Source organism: Macaca fascicularis, chromosome 1 (assembly GCF_037993035.2).
Source record: "Macaca fascicularis isolate 582-1 chromosome 1, T2T-MFA8v1.1".
Lineage (NCBI taxonomy): Eukaryota > Metazoa > Chordata > Mammalia > Primates > Cercopithecidae > Macaca > Macaca fascicularis.
In genome coordinates, this window is record NC_088375.1 from 205,980,008 (window position 1) to 206,002,720 (window position 22,713).

At 39.2% G+C, this 22,713-nt stretch overlaps 1 protein-coding gene across 50 annotated transcripts in view; it reads right to left on the reverse strand.

The window, feature by feature from the left end:
- EPB41 (erythrocyte membrane protein band 4.1) overlaps positions 1–22,713 on the reverse strand; it is a 232,990-nt gene that overhangs the window by 71,517 nt on the left and 138,760 nt on the right. For all 50 annotated transcript variants that reach the window (XM_074014542.1, XM_074014591.1, XM_074014624.1 and 47 more), the window contains 4 exons: positions 18,972–19,059; positions 16,548–16,700; positions 13,586–13,683; positions 10,058–10,230 (listed from right to left, as the gene is read on the reverse strand). In XM_074014542.1, the coding sequence (XP_073870643.1) occupies positions 10,058–10,230; positions 13,586–13,683; positions 16,548–16,700; positions 18,972–19,059 (512 nt within the window). The remainder of the gene's footprint in view (positions 1–10,057; positions 10,231–13,585; positions 13,684–16,547; positions 16,701–18,971; positions 19,060–22,713) is intronic.

Consider the following 22,713-nt stretch of genomic DNA (forward strand, 5'->3'; position numbering starts at 1 on the left):
AGTGTTGGGGGTAGTGATTGCTTTTTAAGATGTGTGGGTCTTCAGTTTTATTAATTCAGCTATTAATATTTACAACATTTTGGGGCATATATAGACAATACATAACTTAAAAATCCAGTATCTCCCATATCTGAAGGTCTACACAAAGAAAAATGCTGATGGTGACCCACTAACTTCAATACTATATTGCTCTTGGTTGACAATAGAAACTTAGTTACATACTAGAGCAGTAAAGAATAAAATTCAAACCATCAGACTGAGTAAAGGCAAACAACTTCTACTTCTAGCTGTTATTTACTAGCACAATTTCTGCTAGTGTGCAGTAGGGTCGTTCTTTTATCAGAGGACCACATAAATCATTTGTAGGTCTTGAAAAACAAAAAAATCGGATGATGCGTGAGATGAGCTATCTGCCCACTCTAGTGAGATGAGCTATCCAAGAGTGAGGCTTGGGCATGTGTTTTGTTTTAAAGTTCCAAAGGTGATAAGGATGTACACCCCTGGCAAGATTCACTTAATCACTGCTCACCGAATGGATGAACTACCTGGTTGTGTGGCCCTTTCTTTTGTGCTCCAGTTTCCTCATGAGTAAAACCGTAATTCCTAAATGCTTTTTCTTATTCACTAAGTAGCTAGTATTAAAAAGGAACACATGGAAATGCTTTGAAAAGCAAAAAGTACAAGAAAAATATAATCTTTGTCATCATTATTAGCTACCCTTGCAACTTACTACTCTATCATAAAACTGGGATCAGAACCAGTTTTGGTATTCCAGCTGGTGAGGCAGATGCTCTGAGGACCAGACGTAACAGAAGAGAAAGGGAATGCTCATTTTTATCATTAAAATGAGAGCCGTTATAAAGCAATTCTTGTAAAAGTTTGCCTGATACATCATCTCTAGCTTACAGAGTTATATTAATTTTTTGAAAAGGGAGGGGTGACTCAACGGGAAAAAGTATCTTTTAAGGAGCACGGAGAAGTATCTAAGGAAAGGAGGGAAAAATAGTTCCACAGACATGTTTCCAGTTTTTATACCATAGCACAAAGAGAAAAAGACATTTAAAAACAGAACTACAAAAAAAAAATTGTCCTATTCAGTTTATATGCACTTCAGATACTTAAAAGATATGCAAAATGCTTAGAACAGTGCCTGGAACATACTAAGTGCTCAACCAATATTGACTATTAACTTTTATTCTACCCTTTCTTAAAAAAAAAAGTAATCATGGTGAAGAGTAAAAAGCATGGGCCTAGGAGAATGGTCCTGGATTCCCTCCTAATTCTTTCCAACTAGCTATGTGACCTTAGGCAAGTCACTTACATTCTAAGGTTAAGTTGTAAGAAATAATGAACATTGGCTGGGTGCCGGTGGCTCACGCCTGTAATCCCAGCACTTTGGGAGGCCGAGGTGGGTGGATCCCGAGGTCAAGAGATTGAGACCATCCTGGCCAACACTGTGAAACCCCATCTCTATTGAAAAACAAACAAACAAAACACACACACACACACACACACACACAAATTAGCTGGGCGTAGTGGCGTGCACCTGTAGTCCCAGCTACTCAGGAGGCTGAGGCAGGAGAATCGCTTGAACCTGGGAGGCAGAGGTTGCAGTGAGCCAAGATTGCAACATTGCACTCCAGCCTGGGTGACAGTGCGAGACTCCATCTCAAAAACAAAACAAAACAAAACAAAAATAAAAATAAAAAAAAGAAATAATGAACATTAATGAGTATCTAGTTCAAGAAATTATTTTTAAAAAAGCTCAATAAAAGTGTAAAGAAAATAAAGATAATAAAGATATGAGCTGACATGAGTTAAAGTATATATAATAGGAAAAAAACAACAAAACCAAAAGTTGGTTCTTTGAAAAAATTAAGGAGATTACTTTGTACCCCATAAATATATACAATTATAAATTGTCATCCCGGCTTGGTGGCTCATGCCCACAATCCCAGAACTTTTGGAGGCTGAAGTAGGCAGATCACTTGAGGTCAGGAGGTAGAGACCAGCCTGACCAACATGGTGAAACCCCGTCTCTACTAAAAATGCAAAACTTAGCTGGGCATGGTGGTGCACACCTGTAATCCCAGCTACTTGGGAGGCTGAGGTGGGAGAATTGCTTGAACTTGGGAGGCAGAAGTTGCAGTGAGCTGAGATCGCACCATTGCATTCCAGTCTGGGCAACAAGAGTAAAACTCCATCTCACAAATAAATAAGTAAATAATAAATATATAGTCAATTTACAATTTAAGAAAGAAAAGATTAATAAAATCAATATATCTCTAGCAAGCCTATTTGAAACAAAAAGGGTACAACTTACCAATATCACGAATGCAAAAAGTGGACCCTGCTATAGTTCTTACAGGTATTAAAAAGATACCCAGCCTTATGTAAATATATTTGGAAATTTAGATAAAATGCACATTGCCTAGAAAAACACAACTAGGCCAGGTGCAATGACTCACACCTATAATCCCAGCACTTTGAGAGGCCTAGGTGAGAGGACTGCTTGAGCCCAGGTGTTCAAGATCAGCCTGGGCAACACAGTAAGACCTTGTCTCTATAAAAATTAAAAAATTAGTGGGGTGTGGTAGCGTGTACTTGTGGTACCAGCTACTCAGGATGCTGAGGTGGGAGGATCATTTGGGCCTGGGAGGTCAAGGCTACAGCAAGCTATGATGGCGTTACTGTACTCCAGCCTGAGAGAGCTAAGACTGTTTCTCCAAAAAAAAAAAAAAAAAAAAAAAAAAGGAAAGAAAGAAAGAAAAAAGAAACACAGTTTATCAAAACTGAAACAAGAACTAGAACATTTTAATAGTCCCTTATCTAATAAAGACACTGAATCTGTAAGTAAAGAACCTCCCACAGTGAGATCTCTAGGACCAGATATGGCTTCAAAGGCGAATTCTTCTAAATGGTAACAAAGAAATGACAACAGTCTTCAACAAACTCTTCCAGAGAACAGAAAAAGAAGGAATTCTTTTCAATTTATTTTATGAGACCAGCATAAATTTGAAGCTAAAGCCTGACCACAACATGACAAAAAAGGAAAAACCCCAAAATGATAAAAAAGAAAAGTGTATTATGACCAATTTGAGCTTACTCCAAAAATTCTTAGGTGGTTTAAAAATTGAAAGTAAAAATAATCCACCACATAAAAAGGAGAAAAACCATTTTATGATATCAACAGATGAAGTAAAAAGCATTTGATAAAAGTAACACTAATTCACAATTGAAACATGTAGGAAACTAGAATGAAAACTTCTTTATATGATAAAGAAAATACCATATAAGGAAGCTTGATGAAATACTGAAGCTTTAGCCCTAAAATTGGGAAAGATGACAGTTATTAACGCTTATATTCAGCATTACATTGGATGTTTTAGCCAGCAACAAAGCAATTAAAGAAATTAAAAGTGCGAGATGGAAAGGAAGAAATACAACAATCATTATTTTCAGTTGATGTTGGGTACACAATAATGTATACCCCAAATAACCCACAGATAAACCATTAAAATTAATGATAAATTTTTTAGTAAGATTACTGAGTATAAGGTCAAACTAGAAAAATCTATTGTATTTCTATGTACCAAAACAACAAAAATAACAAATTTAAGATACCATTTATTTGTTTTATTTTATTTTAGAGACAGGGTCTCCCTCTGTCGCCCCAGCTGCAGTGCAGTGGCACAGAAACGGCTCACTGCAGCCTTAACCTCCTAGGCTGAAGTGATCCTCCTCCCTCAGCCTTCCATGTAGTTGGGACCACAGGTGTGCACCACCATGCTCAGCTAATTTTTTTTTAAGACACAGCATCTTGCTATGGTGTCCAGGCTGGTCTTGAACTCTCAGGCTTAAGTGATCCTCCCACCTTGGCCTCCCAAAGTGCTGGGATTATAGGCATGAGGCACTGCAACCAGCCAAAAACCAAAAGATATCATTTAAGATAGCAAAAGATGGCTGGGTGTGGTGGCTCACTCTTGTAATCCTAGCACTTTGGGAAGCCAAGGTGGGAGGATCGCCTGAGCCTGGGAGTTTGAGACCAGCCTGGGCAACATGGCAAGACCCTGTTTCTAAAATAAATAAATAAATAAATAAAAAATAATTAGCTAGGTATGGTGGCGTGCACCTATAGTCCTAGCTACTTGGGAGGCTGAGGTGGGAGGATCACCTGAGCCTGGGAGACTGAGACTGCAGTGACTCATGATTGCTCCATCGCACTCCAGCCTGGATGACAGAGACCCTGTCTAATAATACTAATATAAAATAGCAAACGACATCAAATCTCTAAGAATAAATCTAATATAAGATGCACAAGTTACCTACACCAAAAATCACAAAACATTACTGAGAGAAATTAAAGGAAACCCAAACAAAAGGAGGGTTATAGCATGTTTGTGAATCAGAAGATTCAATATTATAATAATATCAATTCTCTCCAAACTGATTCATATAATCAACTAAATCTCAATAAAACTATTAAGACTTTTTTAGTGGAAATTGAAAATCTGATTCCACAATATGTAAGATAATGCTAAGGGCTAAAAATAGCCAAGATAATCTTAGAGAATATTGTTAGAGAACTTAGATAACACTTATAAAAGCTAGAATAATTAAGATAGTGTGGTATTGACACAGGGATAGACAACAATGAATACAAGAGGTTAGAGAGACCAGAAATGAACTCCCAAATTTATGGTCACCTGATTTATAACAAAGGTGACATTGGAATACAGCGGGGACAGAATGATATTTTATTTTACTTTACTGTTATTTTTGAGACGGAGTCTCACTCTGTCATCCAGGCTGGTGTGCAGGTGTGATCTCAGCTCACTGCAACTTCTGCCTCCTGCGGTCAAGCGATTCTCCTGCCTCAGCCTCCTGAGTAGCTGGGAGTACAGGCACATGCCACCATGCCCAGCTAATTGGCTAATATTTTTGTATTTTTAGTAGAGACAGAGTTTCAACATGTCGGCCTGGCTGGTCTCGAACTCCTGACCTCAAATGATCCACCCACCTCAGCCTCCCAAAGTGCTGGGATTACAGGCGTGAGCTACCACACCCAGCCAATATTTATTTATTAAATACACTGTAGCAAGAACTGTGGTAATTACCAGGACAAGTTAACACCATGCATCTTAAAAAAATTTCCGGAATATAAATGTAATAAGGCAGTCAAGATGTGATTTCTGTACAGCTTTCTAACTTGTTCAAGGTACCAAAGCTCATTAACACTTGATTCTGGTTATCTTTGCTATCAGGAAAAGGCAATACATCAGGCATAGTATCTATATAACCATGAAACTCCATTTAGCAGGAAAAGCCATGGAACATGCTATCAGACAGACCTGGATTTTTGTCATAGCTTGCAACTTACTGTCTGTGAGATGCTGAACAAGTCACTTAAACTTTCCAACCTCAGTTTTCTCACCTGAAAAATGAGGATAAAAAGATAATTCCCCATACCTAAGGTAAACTGGACGTAAGGTGATTTACTGGACAAGGAGGGAGATGCCTGATAGTGTTATCTGAATATGGCAAAGACATGAAGATTAAATGATTATGCCTCAAACTTAACTTATCCACAATAGAAGTTTTTATTTTCCATATCCCCAGCTCTGCCACTCTCCCAGATTTTCTCATTCTACTAAAAGATTAAGCCAAGCAATAAAACTTAAGTTTCTTTTCCTTATCATCTCCAATACTTAATTTATCAGCAATTCAGTCAGCCCTATCTCCAAATGTATCCCTGACTACTTTTCCGAACTGTCTTTGTTGCCAACACTCAAGTCCAAGCTGTCCCAGACTCTGCAACAGCCTTCACCCTGCTTCTTTCACTGACACTTCAATGCACTTTTCAGCTGTCAGCGATCTTTTAAAAATGGGATTCAGATTACATCACTCTCTCTAATAGCTTCCCAGTGCAAATGAAATAAAATCTACTCTTTACTGTGGCCCACAAAGCCCTATACAATCTGGCTCCCACCTACTTCTCTGACCTCACTTATTTTGTACTCCTCACCCCTTCATTTTCTGGAATCTAGACCTATGTTGTCTGATATGAGAGCTATACGTCACATGTGGCTATTTAAATTGGAATTAAAATTCTGTTCCTCAGTTACATAGCCACATTTCAAGTTCTTAGTGGACAGAAACATATATCTATTGGCTACTGAACTGGATATCACAAAATGAAAGATTTCTATCAGCACGGAAAGGTCCATGGGACAGCACTGCTCTAGACACACGGCAAGCTCATTCCTACCTTTAGGACTTTGTTCTCGCTACTCCCTCTTCTGCAAGGCTCTTCCCCTAGATTTTGAGATGGCTGGCTCCTTCGCATAATTCAGGTCTCAGCTCAAATGAAGCTCCTCAGAGAAGCCTTCTAAATTAGATTAGACCATCCAATCTGAAATACTCCTTAATCTCCCCCTTCCCCAGATAGTCTATATCCCTTATCCTGTTTTATTTTCTCCACAGCATTCATCACCATCTGAAATTATTTTGTTTTATTCTTCTCTGTTTCCAGTGACAGAATGTAAGCTCCATGAAGGCAGAGACAATGTTTGTGTGCTCACAGCTGTATCTCTAGTGACTGGAATACCACCTGGCCCACAGGAAAAATTGTTGAACAAAGTAATAAATATGTACCTGAAAGAACATGAGTTTTAGAGTTAAATCAACCTGAATTCCACTCTTAGCACTTCCATTTATCAGATGTTATGTCTCAAGAAAAGTTATTTAATCTTCAAGCCTAGTTCATAGTGTTTTCATGAAGATTAAGACAAAGCACACAACATGACTTGTATTGTTACTATTAAAAACAGCCCCTCAGGAGAGTAGAAAAACACCCCCAAAAAAAGAAAAAAAAGGTGGGGGGTGTCATGTCTGTAATCTCAGGACTTTGGGAGGCTGAGGCAGGCAGATTACTTGAGGCCAGGAGTTCAAGATTAGCCTGGCCAACATGGTGAAACTTCATCTCTACTAAAAATACAAAAATTAGCCAGGTGTGGTGGCACATGCCTGTAATCCCAGCAACTTGGGAGGCTGAGGCATGAGAATCACTTGAACCCTACAGGCAGAGGTTGCAGTGAGCTGAGATTGTGCCACTGCACTGCAGCTTGGGCGACAGAGTGAGGCTCTGTCTCAAACAAAACAAAACATGACTCACAGCATGGAAGCACAAAAGTCCTATTGCTTAGGTGATCTTTTTTCCAAATGTGGCTGACCCCTTCCCGATTCCTCTAAATTAAGGATATAGGCTCTTATAATGCCTTGTTTCTTTCACTCTGATGAATATTATAATATCCTCCATTAGGTTAAGAATCCAATGAGGGCAGGGACTCACACCTAGCACATTACCTAGCACAAGAGATGACTAAACTATGAAACCAAGAGGAACATTGTAAAAAGGATCTTTTTACATTCTATTAAAAAATTTCCTCACATCATGGAAAGAAATACTTGCTCAATTAGTAGGGAATTTCCAAATGGTGACTATGGCTGCTGTATAATGGTCTACATACCTCATGAGAGAGTCTGCATACATCACAAACCAGAATATAGTAGCATGGTTCCAGATGATACAAATGTTACAGCCAGAAAAACAGTATCTTAATGATAGCTAACATTTTGTGGGGGGGAACTTATTAAGTGCCAGCCATTGTGCTAAGTACCATACATATGCCACCTCATTTATTCCTCATGAAAACTCTGAGGTAGTATGATACTATCATCATCTCCATTTTACAAATGAGAAAACTGAGGCACAGAGAAATAAAGTAATTTGCCTAGGAACATACCTCATAAATGCTAGGGTTGATACTGGAATCAGGTCTGTCTGATTCCAGAACCCAAATCCTTAACCTCTACACTATATATGCACATAACAACATGTACCTTGCTTTTACAGTAGCTAGCATAGGGTTGTACACTGGTAACAAATAATAAAGGTAATCAATAATACCCTATTTGGGTTATTGCCTTCTGAACTTATATCTTTTATTTATTTTATTTTATTTTGAGACAGAGTCTCACTCTGTCGCCTAGGCTGGAGTACAGTGGTGCCATCTCAGCTCACTGCAACCTCCACCTCCCAGGTTTAAACAATTCTCATGCCTCAGCCTCCCGAGTAGCTGGGATTACAGGCGTGTGCCATCACGCCCAATTAATTTTTATACTTTTAGTAGAGGCAGAGTTGCACCGTACTGGCTAGGCTGGTCTTGAACTCCTGACCTCAAGTGATCAGCCTGCCTCAGCCTCCCAAAGTCCTGGGATTACAGGCATGGGCCACCATACCCAGCCCTTCTGAATTTTCATTTATTCATTTATTTATTTATGAGACAGTCTCTGTCTCCCAGGCTGGAGTCCAGTTGTGCAATCTTGGCTCACTGCAACCTCCGCCTCCCGGGTTTAAGCAATTCTCATGCCTCAGCCTCCTGTGTAGCTGGGATTACAGGAGTGTGCCACCATGCCCGGCTGATTTTTGTATTTTTATTAGAGACGGGGTTTCACCATGTTGGCCAGGCTGATCTCGAACTCCTGGCCTCATGTGATCCATCCACCTTGGCCTCCCAAAGTGCTGCGATTACAGGTGTGAGCCACTGCACCCAGCCTGAATTTTTATTTATTAGCCACTCTTTTCTTAGTGACATAAAGAACTGAATGTAGCTTATTACCTCATTTCAGTAATGGTCTCAAATGCTAACTTAGAAGATCCTCCCACAATATATCAATTCAGACGGACCTTCTGTCAGATTATACAATCATGAAATTTGTGTATTTCCTCCCTATTTTATTTAAACAACATTTGGCGACTCCAACAATAGGATATTGGAGTTTCCTATCCATAATTGCCACGTGACAAACTTCTTTTTAAATTATTCTTGTATGGCTGGGCACAGTGGCTCACACCTGTAATCTCAGCACTTTGGGAGGCCGAGGTGGGTAGATGACCTGAGGTCAGGAGTTTGAGACTAGCCTGGTGAACATGGTGAAACCTCATCTCTACTAAAAATACAAAAATTAGCCAGGAATGGTGGCACGTGCCTGTAATCACAGCTACTCGGGAGGCTGAGGCAGGAGAACCACTTGAACCTCGGTAGGCAGAGGTTGCAGTGAGCCGAGGTTGCGTCACTGCACTCCAGCCTGGGCCACAGAGTGGAACTCCATCTCAAAAAAAAAATAAAAAATAAAAAAAAAAAGATTGTTGTAGTAAGGCAGACCCTTTTCCTCTTTTCTACTATAGAAAATAGCTATTATTTATTTATTTTTTTTTTAGAGACAGTGTCTCACTTTGTGGCCTAGGCTAGAGTATAGAGGTGCAATCATAGGTCACTGCAGCCTCCAGCTCCTGGGCTCAAGCTATCCTCCTGCCTCAGCCTCCTGTGTTACCAGGACCGCAGAAAAATATAATAGCTATTTTTAAACGCTAAGAGGGCTTCAGTTCAGCATACTACATTAGATTTTTACTCTGTGGTAAAGATTCTGATAGATGTAGATTTATAATTCTAATTCTGGTAGTGTTTGATCTACCGCTACCTAGCAGTGGAACCATGATCTAGTTACTACTCTCTGAATCTCTATTTTCCTTTCCTTAAGATAGTTCTATTAAGATTAGACAATTAGTAAGATCCCTTTCATTTCACTACTGAGCTTCTTTTTTTTTTTTGAGACAGAGTCCCACTCTGTCAGCCAGGCTGGAGTCCAACGGCGTGATCTCGGCTCACTGCAACCTCCACCTCCTGCGTTCAAGCAATTCTCCTGCCTCTGTGTCCTGAGTAGCTGGGACTACAGGCATACGCCACCACGCCCAGCTAATTTTTTTCAATAGTAGAGACGGGGTTTCGCTGTGTTGCCCAGGCTGGTCTCAAACTCCTGAGCTTAGGCAATCCACCCAACCTGGCCTCCCAAAGTGCTAGGATTACAGGTGTGAGCCACCGCACCAGGCCCAACCCTGAGCTTCTTTAATTTGGTTCTCTTATAGACAACTGTACTTCCTTTATCTTTCCAAATGAATTATGATCACAAGAAATAATTAATATTCAATACAAACCTCCATCGAGGCTCCGGGAAGCCCGTTTACTTGCTGTACGCTCAAAGTGTGGGGCAGGCCTGTCAATTAGAGCACTAGCTTGCCTGGTCTGAGCTTGAGTCCGGCCACTGTATCGAAATTTGGATCCTAGCGCAAGAAATTTGCTTTTGGGAATGGTGTCTGTAGATGTCAATCTGGGGGAAAAATCATAATAGTCATATTATTATATATTCATCTTATTCTAAAACTGTAAAATTAAAAACAAAATCAAGAATAAAAAAGTTTCAACAATTCTTAGGGTTTCCATATAGTTACTAAGAAATTTTCAATCAAGTAATCATTATTTTGGCTTCTTTGTCATTTCTCAAAGCAACCAGTATAATTTAGTTGGGACCTACATTAATAATATCATTTATATCTCTATAGAAAGGGCCTTACAGTTTTCAAAACGTTTTTACAGCACTGCAGTATTTTTACTATATCCTTGTAATGTTTTCACTATTTTATAGATAAAGGAAACTGAACCTCAAAAAAGAAGTTACTTGTTTAAGGTCACACAGCTGTTAGGATATTAGGCAGAAACAAAGTCCAAGCCCAGAGTTCTTTTTCCACTCTACTAGAATGACAGTTTTGTCAAATGCACTCCAAACTCAATTAATGCCTGGTAATCTATTTAAGAGGTTATTTGGTGTATTTTTACACTCACTTAGGAACCCCATCTTTTTCCTATATGGTACTCTATGTACTCTTTGTACCATACTGAATTAAACAATCTATTTCTATGCTGGTCTTCCCTATAAGACTGAATTCTCTAGGAGTGAAGAACAAACACCATGGCTTATTCATCTTTGTGTTTTTGCTTCTGGCATAGTGCCTGGCATAAATATGATACCCAATAAATGTTTGTTGAATAAATACATAAATTCCTACATCAAATACTAACAAAAAGAGAGTACTTTTCCCTTTGAGGTAATTAATTTCAATTCAGCAAACATACACTTTCCTTTATGTAAGGGAGCATTACATTTTAAGGTATCCTCTTATTTTGATGCAATGGATTTAAATATGCCATCCTACAAATAAGTAAACTGGCTGCAGTTGAAATCTATACCACAGGTATTAAACATTCAAAAATCACTATTTTTTACTCCTCCTTGCTCTTTTTAAAAAAATTCTACTTTTGTGGTTTGATTTTAAAGAAGGAGGGATGATAAAAGCACAAACAAATGTGTTAATGCCAATAATTAAGATTCTTTAATTGGGTATAAAATGTACCCTGTTTCATTTTGAAATAAATGAAATATTAATTTCCTTGAATTTTCTTCTTGTTGACTGTGCTATAGTGCTATTATATGAAAATATAAATAGAAGGAAAATACATCAGGATTATCTCTCTCTCTTTAAGAATCAAGTTTATTTATGAATGAAATGACATGAGGCCTGGGATTTGCTTCAAAATAATCTTGGAAGTAGGGGGAGGGAATGGGTAGGGATACAGATGAAACAAGATTGGCTTTGGGGTGATACTTATTGAAGCTGGGTGATAAATACAAGGGGATTTTATTGTACTGTTGCTACAGATGAAATTTCCCATAATAAAGAAATGTTCTTAAAAAGGCAAACTGGGCCGGGCGCAGTGGCTCACGCCTGTAATCCCAGCACTATGAGAGGCCAACGCAAGTGGATCACCTAAGGTCAGGAGTTCGAGACCAGCCTGGTCAACATGGTGAAATCCAGTCTCTACTAAAAATGTTAAAATTAGCCAGGCATGGTGGTGTGCACCTGTAGTCACAGCTACTTGAGAGGCTGAGGCATCACGCCACTGCACTCCAGCCTGGGCAACAGAGTGAGATTCTTGTCTCATAAAAAAAAAAAAAAAAAGGCAAACTGATAAATAACTAGCTAACTCTCCTTTCAACACAAGTAATTACTTGTCTAGGATCTGTCTTCTCTACTAGATTTGGGTTCCATCAGGAGAGAGACTAGAATTATCTTGTGGTATATTCCCAGTGCCTAGCATGGTGCATACAAGAAGGGTAAGCACACAGAAAATGCTTGGTAGATGAATTCAAGGGGTTAATAATATGGCCTCTTGGCACGGTGGCTCACTCCTATAATCCCAGCACTCTGGGAGGCCGAGGTGAGCAGATCACTTGAGGTCAGGAGTTTGAGACCAGCCTGGCCAATGTAGTGAAACTCCATCTCTACTAAAAATATAAAAAATAGCCAGGCGTGGTCGTGGGCATCTGTAATCCCACCTACTTGGGAGGCTGAGGCAGGAGAATCACTGGAACCCAGGAGCAGTGAGCCAGGATCACAGACTGCACTCCAGCCTGGCAACAAAGCAAGACTCCATCACAAACAAACAGCAGAGGAAATACTTTCTTCTGTCTTCTGATTATCTGGTACTATTGGGCTTCAAATATGGTTCTGTGTGCTCCCTTTCTAGGTTTCATTAGAGCTAAGCTAACAATCAGCTTCAAGGTTGGCCAGCGCAGTGACTCTCGCCTGTAATCCCAGCACTTTGGGTGGCCGAGGTGGGTGGATCATGAGGTCAGCAGATCGAGACCATCCTGGTTAACACAGTGAAACCCCGTCTCTACTAAAAATACAAAAACAAAAATTAGCTAGGCATGGTGGTGTGCACCTGTAATCCCAGCTGCTCAGGAGGCTGAAGCAGGAGAATTGCTTGAACCCAGGAGTCGGAGGTTGCAGTGAGCTGAGATTTGCCACTGCACTCCAGTCTGGGCAACAGAGCGAGACTCCATCTCAAAAAAAAAAAAAAAAAAAAAAATCAGCTTCACATCTTTAACCTTATAGTATAAAAGCCCCACAAAAATTAGTTAAGCATTGCTTACAGAAATTCCATGTGGAAAAAAAATAAACAAAAACAAAACAAAACAAAAAAACAAAAATAAAAATTCTGGTCGGGCACGGTGGCTCACGCCTATAATCCCAGCACATTGGGAGGCCAAGGTGAGTGGATCACCTGAGGTCAGGAGTTTGAGACCAGCCTGACCAACATAGTGAAACTCCGTCTCTATTAAAAATAAAAAAAATTAGCTGAGCATGGTGGTAGGCATCTGTAATCCTAGCTACTTGGAAGGCTGAGGCAGGAGAATTGCTTGAACTTGGGAGGTGGAGGTTGCAGTGAGCCGAGATCGCACCACTGCACTCCAGCCTGGGCAACAAGAGTGAAATTAAAAAAAAAAATAAAATTCCATGTGGAAGTAAGTGAAGGTAACTCCCCTTAATTGGACTGACTTTAGTTACAATTAGTGCAATCCCAGAGTCCCTAGTAAATACAGGTTCCCATTCCTTACTCCTCTCTTCCTTCTACCACACACAGACAGGTGCTTTGGAAATGTTGAGGCATACTTTTCAACTCAAAGGGAGAGAAATGGATTCATTTTGTCTTGCTTAAGATGATCTCACCTGAGCTGAATAAAACAGTGCCAGTCATACAATGAAAGGAATTTTAATAGCAGGCTTAAAATAGAAACGTTATAAATAATTTATCCTTGAAAAATACTTAAGTGAGAATAATACCTGAAAAACGTGTGATGTTCTACACAGACCTTCCATAATTTCTTAGCTGCTCGGTAACTGGGAAGTTTGAATCCAATGGTACTTTCATATTGTTCTTGCTACAAAAACACAAATAAACATGGGACATGAAGTATTACGTGTGATAAAGTACCAGATTACAGTGATACAGTACCAGAGAAATATGGTGCCGCAGAAAGAGGCCACTGTTACCAATTTAAGGACATAAAATGTCATTTGAAATTTTTTCCTACTTATTGAAAGAAATTCACTCACTGAGGGTGGCTTTTTCCAAAGTAAGAAAGCCAGGGAATGCATCTCATATAATTTACGCTTTTTTTTTTTTCCAGAAAACACACACACATTCACTATACATTTTTCTGAGACACAATTAAGTTACCTTTGATTGTCCAGACACTACTTTTCCTTAGTCACTATCTGCATTTGGGACACTATTCAATGAACAGGGAATGGGATATTGACCAAGTCCTCCAATCAATCAATATTACTATGCAATAGAAATTAGTAATAGGAGCTAAAGATTTTATTTCAAGCCAGATTTTTAAATCCAGTTTTAAAATTGACAAATAAAAATTGTACATACTTATCATCTACAACATGTTGTTTTGAAATATTTATACATGCCAGGTGTGGTGGCTCACGCCTGTAATCCCAGCACTTTGGGAGGCTGAGGTGGGCAGATCACAAGGTCAGGAGTTCAAGACCAGCCTGACCAACATGGTGAAACCTCGTCTCTACTAAAAATACAAAAAAAATTAGCCGGGCATGGTGGCACGCACCTGTAATCCCAGCTACTCAGGAAGCTGAGGTAGGAGAATCACTTGAACCCAGGAGGTGGAGGTTGCAGTGAGCTGAGATCGCGCCACTGCACTCCAGCCTGGGTGACACAGTGAGACTTCATCTCAAACAAACAAACAAACAAAAAACCCCAAGAAATATGTATACATTGTGAAATGGCTAAATTGAGCTGATTAACATATGTATTACCTGACATAATTTTTTTTTGAGGTGAGAAAACTTAAAATCTAGTCTCTTAGCAATTTTTCAAGAATACAATACATTGTTATCAATGTTAGTCACCATGTTGTACAATAGATCTCTTGAATGAATCTCAGATTCTTGAATCATTAAATATTTCTTTTTTCCTCTGATTGATCATTAATTTATCTAGATTCCTCTTACAATGAAGCAAACCATATTCTGCCAGGGCTACTAGAAACACTGTTCTGTTGACCTCTTGCCTCTTTGTTTCTACTTTAAGCATATTTTATAAGATGGAAAGGAAACTGACATTTATTTTGAGTGCCTACTATTGCCAGTAACACTATGATTAGATAGTATCATCTATATTTTTACACATGAAGAAACTGAGGTCAATAAGTTATTTGCTCAGTCTCACAGCTATGAAATAACAGAACCAGATTTTCACCCTCTTCACCATACCATGCCACTGCTAAATCATCTACTGCTGCCACAATACTGTTTCTCAAAATCCTATTGTTCCTGATTGCCTTCTTAAATAAGAATTTTACTTTTTTTTTTTTTTTTTTTTTTTTTTGAGGTGGAGTCTCGCTCTGTCGCCCAGGCTGGAGTGCAGTGGCGCGATCTCAGCTCACTGCAAGCTCCGCCTCCCGGGTTCCCGCCATTCTCCTGCCTCAGCCTCCCGAGTAGCTGGGACTACAGGCACCGCCACCACGCCCGGCTAATTTTTTTGTATTTTTAGTGGAGACGGGGTTTCATTGTGTTAGCCAGGATGGTCTCGATCTCCTGACCTCGTGATCCGCCCGTCTCGGCCTCCCAAAGTGCTGGGATTACAGGCTTGAGCCACCGCGCCCGGCCAGAATTTTACATTTTTAGAAGTCAAGGACTTCCCATTATCATATTAACGTGTGTGAGGGATGGGATTCTAATTTGCTGTTATATTCCTAGTCCCTAGAATAGTGTCAGACACAGGAAAGCTCTCAATAAATATTTGTTGATTGAATAACTCTTGAATTTGAAATTTTAAGGGAAGACACTGATTGCTCTGTTGTTAGGCAAAGGTAAATAATTATGGTACAAAATAAATGCTTCTATGGTAATTCCTATCCAAGAGTTTTAAGGCTTCACATCCAGAATTTGCAGGCAGAAATAATGAGCCATTTTTCGCCAGCAGATGGTGATAAACACACAAAAAAGCCACCTTAGGTTAGTATCATTTCCTATATAGAACTTATACAGCTGTCATCTCATTTGATCTTCAAATAACTATGATGGAGAAGGTATTATCTGCTCAAATGATAAGGAAGCCGAGCCTTAGATTTGTACAGGTCTTTTGTTTAGTATGTAGCAGAAAAGAAGCCAGAACTGTTTTAAAAACTTTAATTCCACTTAAACAATTTTATGCTATTCCATAACGGCTCTTCAATACAAAAGTTAAATTTGGCCAGCATTAGTATATCCTGAAACCAACTAATAAATGAATTAACTGGTACAAAGTTGAACATCCAACTCTATTAAAAATCTAGAACTTGGCCCTAGAACCCACTCTCAGTAACCGCAAGAAGCTATGCATACAAATAAATTTTAATTATATAAGGTAAGGGATTGGTGGTGCCAAACATGAGTAATTTATCCCCATAAATAATTTTAAAATCTCATGCTACTCAATTTAAAAATATTTTTCCATTAAGTTTTTGCTTGGAGTAAGGAACAAATCTATCAGTCCAAGTTTAACTTTTTGCAATGGTATATTTACATACAAAAAGTGAAATGTCCAGAAGACCAGTCGTAAGGAAAAGCAGCAGCATCACAGGACTAATCAACTTAGAAAACAGAATTATCAGCCCTTGAAAAGTTAACTACAGAGAGACTTCTCAGATGACTTAATAAGGAAAATGGAAATGTAGATATTTCAAATACAGTCTGTGTCTGGTTTGGGGGGAAGGAAATACAAATTCTGTACCTCTCCAGGCCGAATCTTGATGAAAAAGCTGCTACGTTTATAAGAAATCTTCAGCACTTTGGGCCAAGGGAAGCGGTTAATTCTCAGCTTATCTTTGTAAACCAGAAGGCCACTAGAGCAGACACCTAGGATGATATCTACTCCTTCCAAGTCCTGAAAAAGAAAAATGTTAGCATTTTAGTCTGGAGCAAAGTACTCAATACACTGTTGACTATTACTAGATAATCTGAAGATAACAATCAAAAACAGTTGCAAAACATACAATGAATAATAAAGGTCAGCCTAACAATTATAATTTATGGACCTATTATGTTTAAATCAGCAGTCATGACTTCCTGGAGAGCAGGGCTTAGGCCTATGTATACTACCAAATACACATTCACAATTATTAATATAATTCTTGTTTTTTATGATAAAGTGTTAACAGCTCCAGAAATCATGTTAAGTGTAGGAGTTGACTCTATTTCTGTATAAACTCAGCACAAGACAATCTTAGGTTATTAAAATTGATGTTAAGTATATTAAATTAAAAATATGATCCCTAAGTCAAGAAGTTACATTAAGGCACAATGAAATCATATTTACATGCCTCTTTATTAAAGACAACTTTAAAAAATTAAATATGTAACATTAATCATCTATGTCTGTAATTCAAAGAAAATAAATTTCACCTAAGTTAGTCCCTACAGCTAACAGTTTAGCTAAGTAATCAAAACACAAAGTTAAATGCTTCTTGACTACTCTTTCCTCAAAAATGAGTATAGAGAAATATATTAGTGCCTACACGTGTTATAACAGAGAAGTAGGAATTACATACAGTTCCAATTCAGTGACTATGTAACTGAGAATTTCCGAGAAGATGCCCTCTTAAATTTTTAAAGCTTGTGGGTATAACTACATTTCATTTTGGAGAAACAATTTGCTTTATAATATTTGGGAAAGGAACATGCTACCTGACTCCATCAATACCTGAATTGACACCAGTTTCCAGCAGGAATTGTGAAGCAAAATCTAACCATTTCAGTTTTAGAAACATACCTAATCTGATGTACTGGATCTTCCTATACATTAGAGATTCACAGAAGTTGTAGTACCCAGCCCAAAACAATCCAGAGCAACTTTTTTTTCTTAAGATAAGAGTCTCAACTGTCACCCAGGCTGGAGTGCAGTGGTGCAATCTAGGCTCACTGCAGCCTCTACCTCCTGGGCTCAAACAATCCTCCCACCTCAGCCTCCTGAGTAGCTGGGACCACCAAAGACACGTGCCACCATGCCTAATTTTTTGTATTTTCTGTGGAGACGGGGTTTTACCATGTTCCCCAATCTGGTCTTGAACTCCTGAGCTTGAGCGATCAACCGCCTCAGCCTCCCAAATTGTTGGGATTACAGGTGTGAGCCACCACACCTGGCACTGAACCTCCCCAGCAACTTTAGCAGCTGAAGATAAGAGAAGTAAGGAGACTTTCCTTAAGTATTCATTCTGTTAGGTTGTATTAGGTAGGACTAGGATTAAAGCTCAAGTTTCCAGGGCCCTACCCAAGTGGTTTTTGAATGAGCCACTGTGGTTCATTCAGTGTGTATCAGAATAACTTGGAGAGCTTGTTAAAATGGATTGCTGAGCTCCACCCCCAGAGATTCTAACTCAGCAGGCCTGGGATAGGGCCTGAAATGTGCATTTCTAACAAGTTCCTAGGTGATGTTAAATGTTGCTGACTCAGACACCATACTTTGAGAACCACTACTCTAGGCCAATGGTTCTCAGATTCAAGCATGAATTAGAATCATTTGGATGCTCTTTAAATCTGGAGATTCTAGAACCTCTCCTCCAAATTAATTCCATACATTTGAGAGAAGCTCAGGGATCTACATATTTAATGAACATCCTCGGTGATTCGATGTAGGTGATGCTGGCTGTGAAACAGGCCTTGCTGCCCACTACTCTATTTTCAAATGTTACTGCATGTTAGGAAAATCAATTTCTTTTTCTCTAGGGGCTATCTTTTGATCTTAACAGTAGTTTGGATATAAAACTTTATTCTGAGGGTGGAATTGCTAAGGGGCAAATTCAATTGATACAGTTGACTGATTTAACTGATACACTTAAAACGCTAACAAGAAGTACTCTTTTTTTTTTTTTTTTTTGAGACAGGGTCTTGCTCTGTCGCCAGGGCTGGAGTGCAGTGGCACAATCATGGCTCACTGTACCCTCCTAGACTCAAGTGATCTTCCCACCTCAGCCTCCCGAGTAGCTGGGACTAGAGGCATGAGCTGCTGTGCCCAGTCTACTATCTCTTTTGAATGTTTTAAAATACCCCAGATGTTGGTAAGAAGTATGATACGACACAGATGTGATACATACATAACAGACATGTATCATATAATGTCTTCCACATGCATATTAATAAAGGGCAAAGATATCATTACCTTTGCTTTATGAAGATCAACTCCATACATAGACAACTTTTTAGCATTCTCAAGAAACTCCAAGTCAGCCTGAGCTGGAGTCATGGACCTTTGATAGAATAAAAACATAAAATTCTTTCAGTGTTATAGTGTCATCATTTACAGTAACATTTACATATTCATTGTATTTTTAACACATGAACATATACATACCACTGTGTATGTAAGCTATATTTCCTAGTCCTGAAAGTAGGTTATTATGGAACAGAACTCATCACTACCTGTATCTAAACAATTAAAATATGCCTTAGAAAAAGACAATGTGAGCAAACAAAAAGTGACCAAAAAGCTACAAAAAAAAATTTTTTTTAATCCTACTAAACAATTTCCTTAAAGCTATTTCATCTATCGTTAGTTCTGCCCCCTTCTCTTCACTCTTTTTCTCCAACATACATAATAAGCTCCTCCCACTAATTTTTCTTGCCAAGGAGATGACCAAATTAAATCCTCAGAGGGCATGGTGTAATTTACAATATCCTCTTAGAGCTGCCTTTTTCTCTCCATACCCCTGAATTGAGTTATGGAAATTAAACAAGAGGGCAGCTGATGTTACTTAACTGAGGACTCTTAATCGGGGCAGGCTTGATGAAAAGAAAATTTCTGGTAACAGATGGTGTCCTGCCCACTGATATAAACAAAATAAACTGGTTAACAGAAGCACATAGATAATGGGGCTGCTTTCTCTGCTATTAATATGTCTTCATTACCAGGCATATAATGAATTAGATTTGTTTGAAAACAGTCAGTCTCACTGTCTAAACACTCGCTGTGAGTCTTCTCCTCTATAAATTTCCCCTCTTTTGAAAAGTGCTCATGAGCTGTTATATAGAGCTTTCAAGACAAAAATTTCACTTCTAATGCTGCACAATTCAGACCAATCAAGTATAACTTAACAGTAACAATAATGCAGCCACATCCCTAAGGGGAAAAACATGTAAATGCCAGTTTCCCATAAGACTGCATCAAGCTACAGAAAGCTGCAGGGGTCTCTTCATTTAACAAGGAAAAGTGTCTTCCAAATCCATCTGTCTTTACCCTAATTAAAAGGACAAAGGATTCCTTGGAACAACCACCACCAAAATATGTATATAACAGGAGAGAGGCTGCAGATTTGTTACTGACTTAGCCTTCACGAACAAACTTATTTTCACAAGCACTGAAGCATCACACCTAATTCTATTTATTAATGAACCTGAAATTGAAGATTAAAAAAAGGAGAATGGGAAAATTAGCCCCTTATGCGAGTCTGTATATTCAAGTCTTTAAAAACATTTCAGGAAAGTTTTGTAGTTTTTAATTTTTTTCCATCTAAGTTACATTTTTTTCTAGTTAACATCACTCCTATTTTGTTTCTGTTGTTGTTGTTACTGTTATCGACGAGATGAATTTTAGAATTTTTGTTTGTTTGTTTTTTGAGACAGGGTCTCACTCTGTCACCCAGGCTGCAGTGCAATGGTGCTAACACAGCTCACTGCAACCTCCACTTCCCAGGCTCAAGTGATCCTCCCACCTCAGACTTCCTGAGTAGCTGGGTCTACAGGTGCATGCCATCATGTCCAGCTAATTTTCTTATTTTTTGTACAGAGGGAGTCTCAGTATATTGCCCAGGCTGATCTTGAACTCCTAGGCTCAAGCCATCCTCCAGCCTCGGCCTTCCAAAGTGGTGGGATTACCACTCCAGCTGAATTTTAGCGTGAGTCACCACTCCAGCTGAATTTTAGGATTTTGAAGCTGGAAAGGAGCTTGAAGTTTAAAGAGTACAACAATTTCATTTTGCTGTTGAAGAAACAGTTCTCAGGGATTACATTATCACAGGCAAGTTAGGACCCTTAATTGAGACAGCAGACTTAAGTCAGAACTCAAGTCACAATACTTGGGCTGAAATCCAGGGTTCAGTACTTATGAGTGGCCAGCCAGTTTCTCACTCCATCTCCTCTATGAAACAATCATAATAATGCATATTTCCAGATACTAGGATAGGCAATGACTTTTTTGTTTTTGCTGAATGAATGAATGTTACTATTAGGATCAAAATGAGATAATGGTTGTAAAACTGCTTTATAGACATGAATAGTTATTATTGCAGCCTTAGTTTTCTGATAGTCCAGTGGTTCATCTGCACACAAATCATAAAATTAAGAGACACAATTTGGATCACTTGAATTTGAAGACAAATTTTAAAACATTAAATAAAGTAATTATGGTAAAATCTTCCCTATACTCACTCCTCCTACCCTACCCTAAGAGACATTAATGGGGGTCAATCAATTTGAATACAGATTTAAATTTCATAGTATGTAGTTACATGCTTCTATAAATAAACATGCTTTAAAAAATAAGGAGAGATAAGGCCAGGCACAGTGGCTCACGTCTATAATCCCAGCACTTTGGGAGGCTGAGGCGGGTGGATCACCTGAGGGAATCTAAGACCAGTCTGACCAACACGGAGAAACCCCATCTCTACTAAAAATACAACATTAGCCAGGCATGGTGGTGCATTCCTGTAATCCCAGCTACTCAGGAGGCTGAGGCAGGAGAATCGCTTGAACCCCGGAGGCGGAGCTTGTGGTGAGCTGAGACTGCGTCATTGCACTCCAGCCTGGGCAACAAGAGTGAAACTCCATCTCACAAACACACAAACAAACAAACAAATAAGGAGAGATCTTTAAAACTTCCTTGTTAGTTGAAAATAATATTTATATTTGAAGTTTGGCTGACGTTTGCATTTAAAATTTTTTAACCTAATTTTTAGCCAGGCTCAGTGGCACGCACCTATAGTTCTAGCTACTCTGGAGGCTGAGGCAGGAGGATTGCTTGAGTCTATGAGCCTAGACAACATAGAGAGACCTCATCTCTAAAAAAAGAAAAAGAATAATTTTAGCTGGGTGTGGTGACCTGTAGTCTCAGCTACTTGGGAGGCTGAGGCAGGTACATTGCTTGAGTTTAAGGCTGTGAGTTACAATCACACCTGTAAATAGCACTGCACTTCAGGTTGCACAACATAACAAGGTCCCTTTACAATTTTTTAAAAAATATAATTCTAATTTAAGGACTTTTTTTTTTTTTTTTTTTGAGACGGAGTCTCACTCCATTGCCCAGGCTGGAGTGCAGTGGCACGATCTTGGCTCAATGCAACCTCCGCCTCCCAGGTTCAAGCGATTCTTCTGCTTTAGCCTCCCAAGTAGCTGGAACTACAGGCGCCCGCCACCATGCCTGGCTAATTTTTGTATTTTTAGTAGAGATGGGGTTTCACCATACTGGCCAGGCTTATCTCAAACTCCTGACCTTGTGATCTGCCCATCTCAGCCTCCCAAAGTGCTGGGATTAAAGGCGTGAGCCACCATGCCAAGTCAAAAAAAATTTTTTTTAAGAGACAGGGTCTTGCTCTGTCACCCAGACTGCAGTGCAGTGGCACCATCATGGCTCACTGCAGCCTTGACCTCCTGGGTTCAAGTGATCCTCTCACCTCAGCCTCCTGAGTAGCTGGACCACAGGCATGTGCCACCACACTCAGTTAATTTATTAATATTTTTATTTTTTGTAGAGATAGGATCTCCCTTTGTTGCCCAGTCCCCAGTAGCTGGGACTACAGGTATGTGCCATCACACCCAGCTAATTTTTTTTTTTTTTTTTTTGTAGAGATGGGGTCTCACCATGTTGGCCAGGCTGGTCTTGAACTCTTGGGCTCAAGCAATCAGCCCAC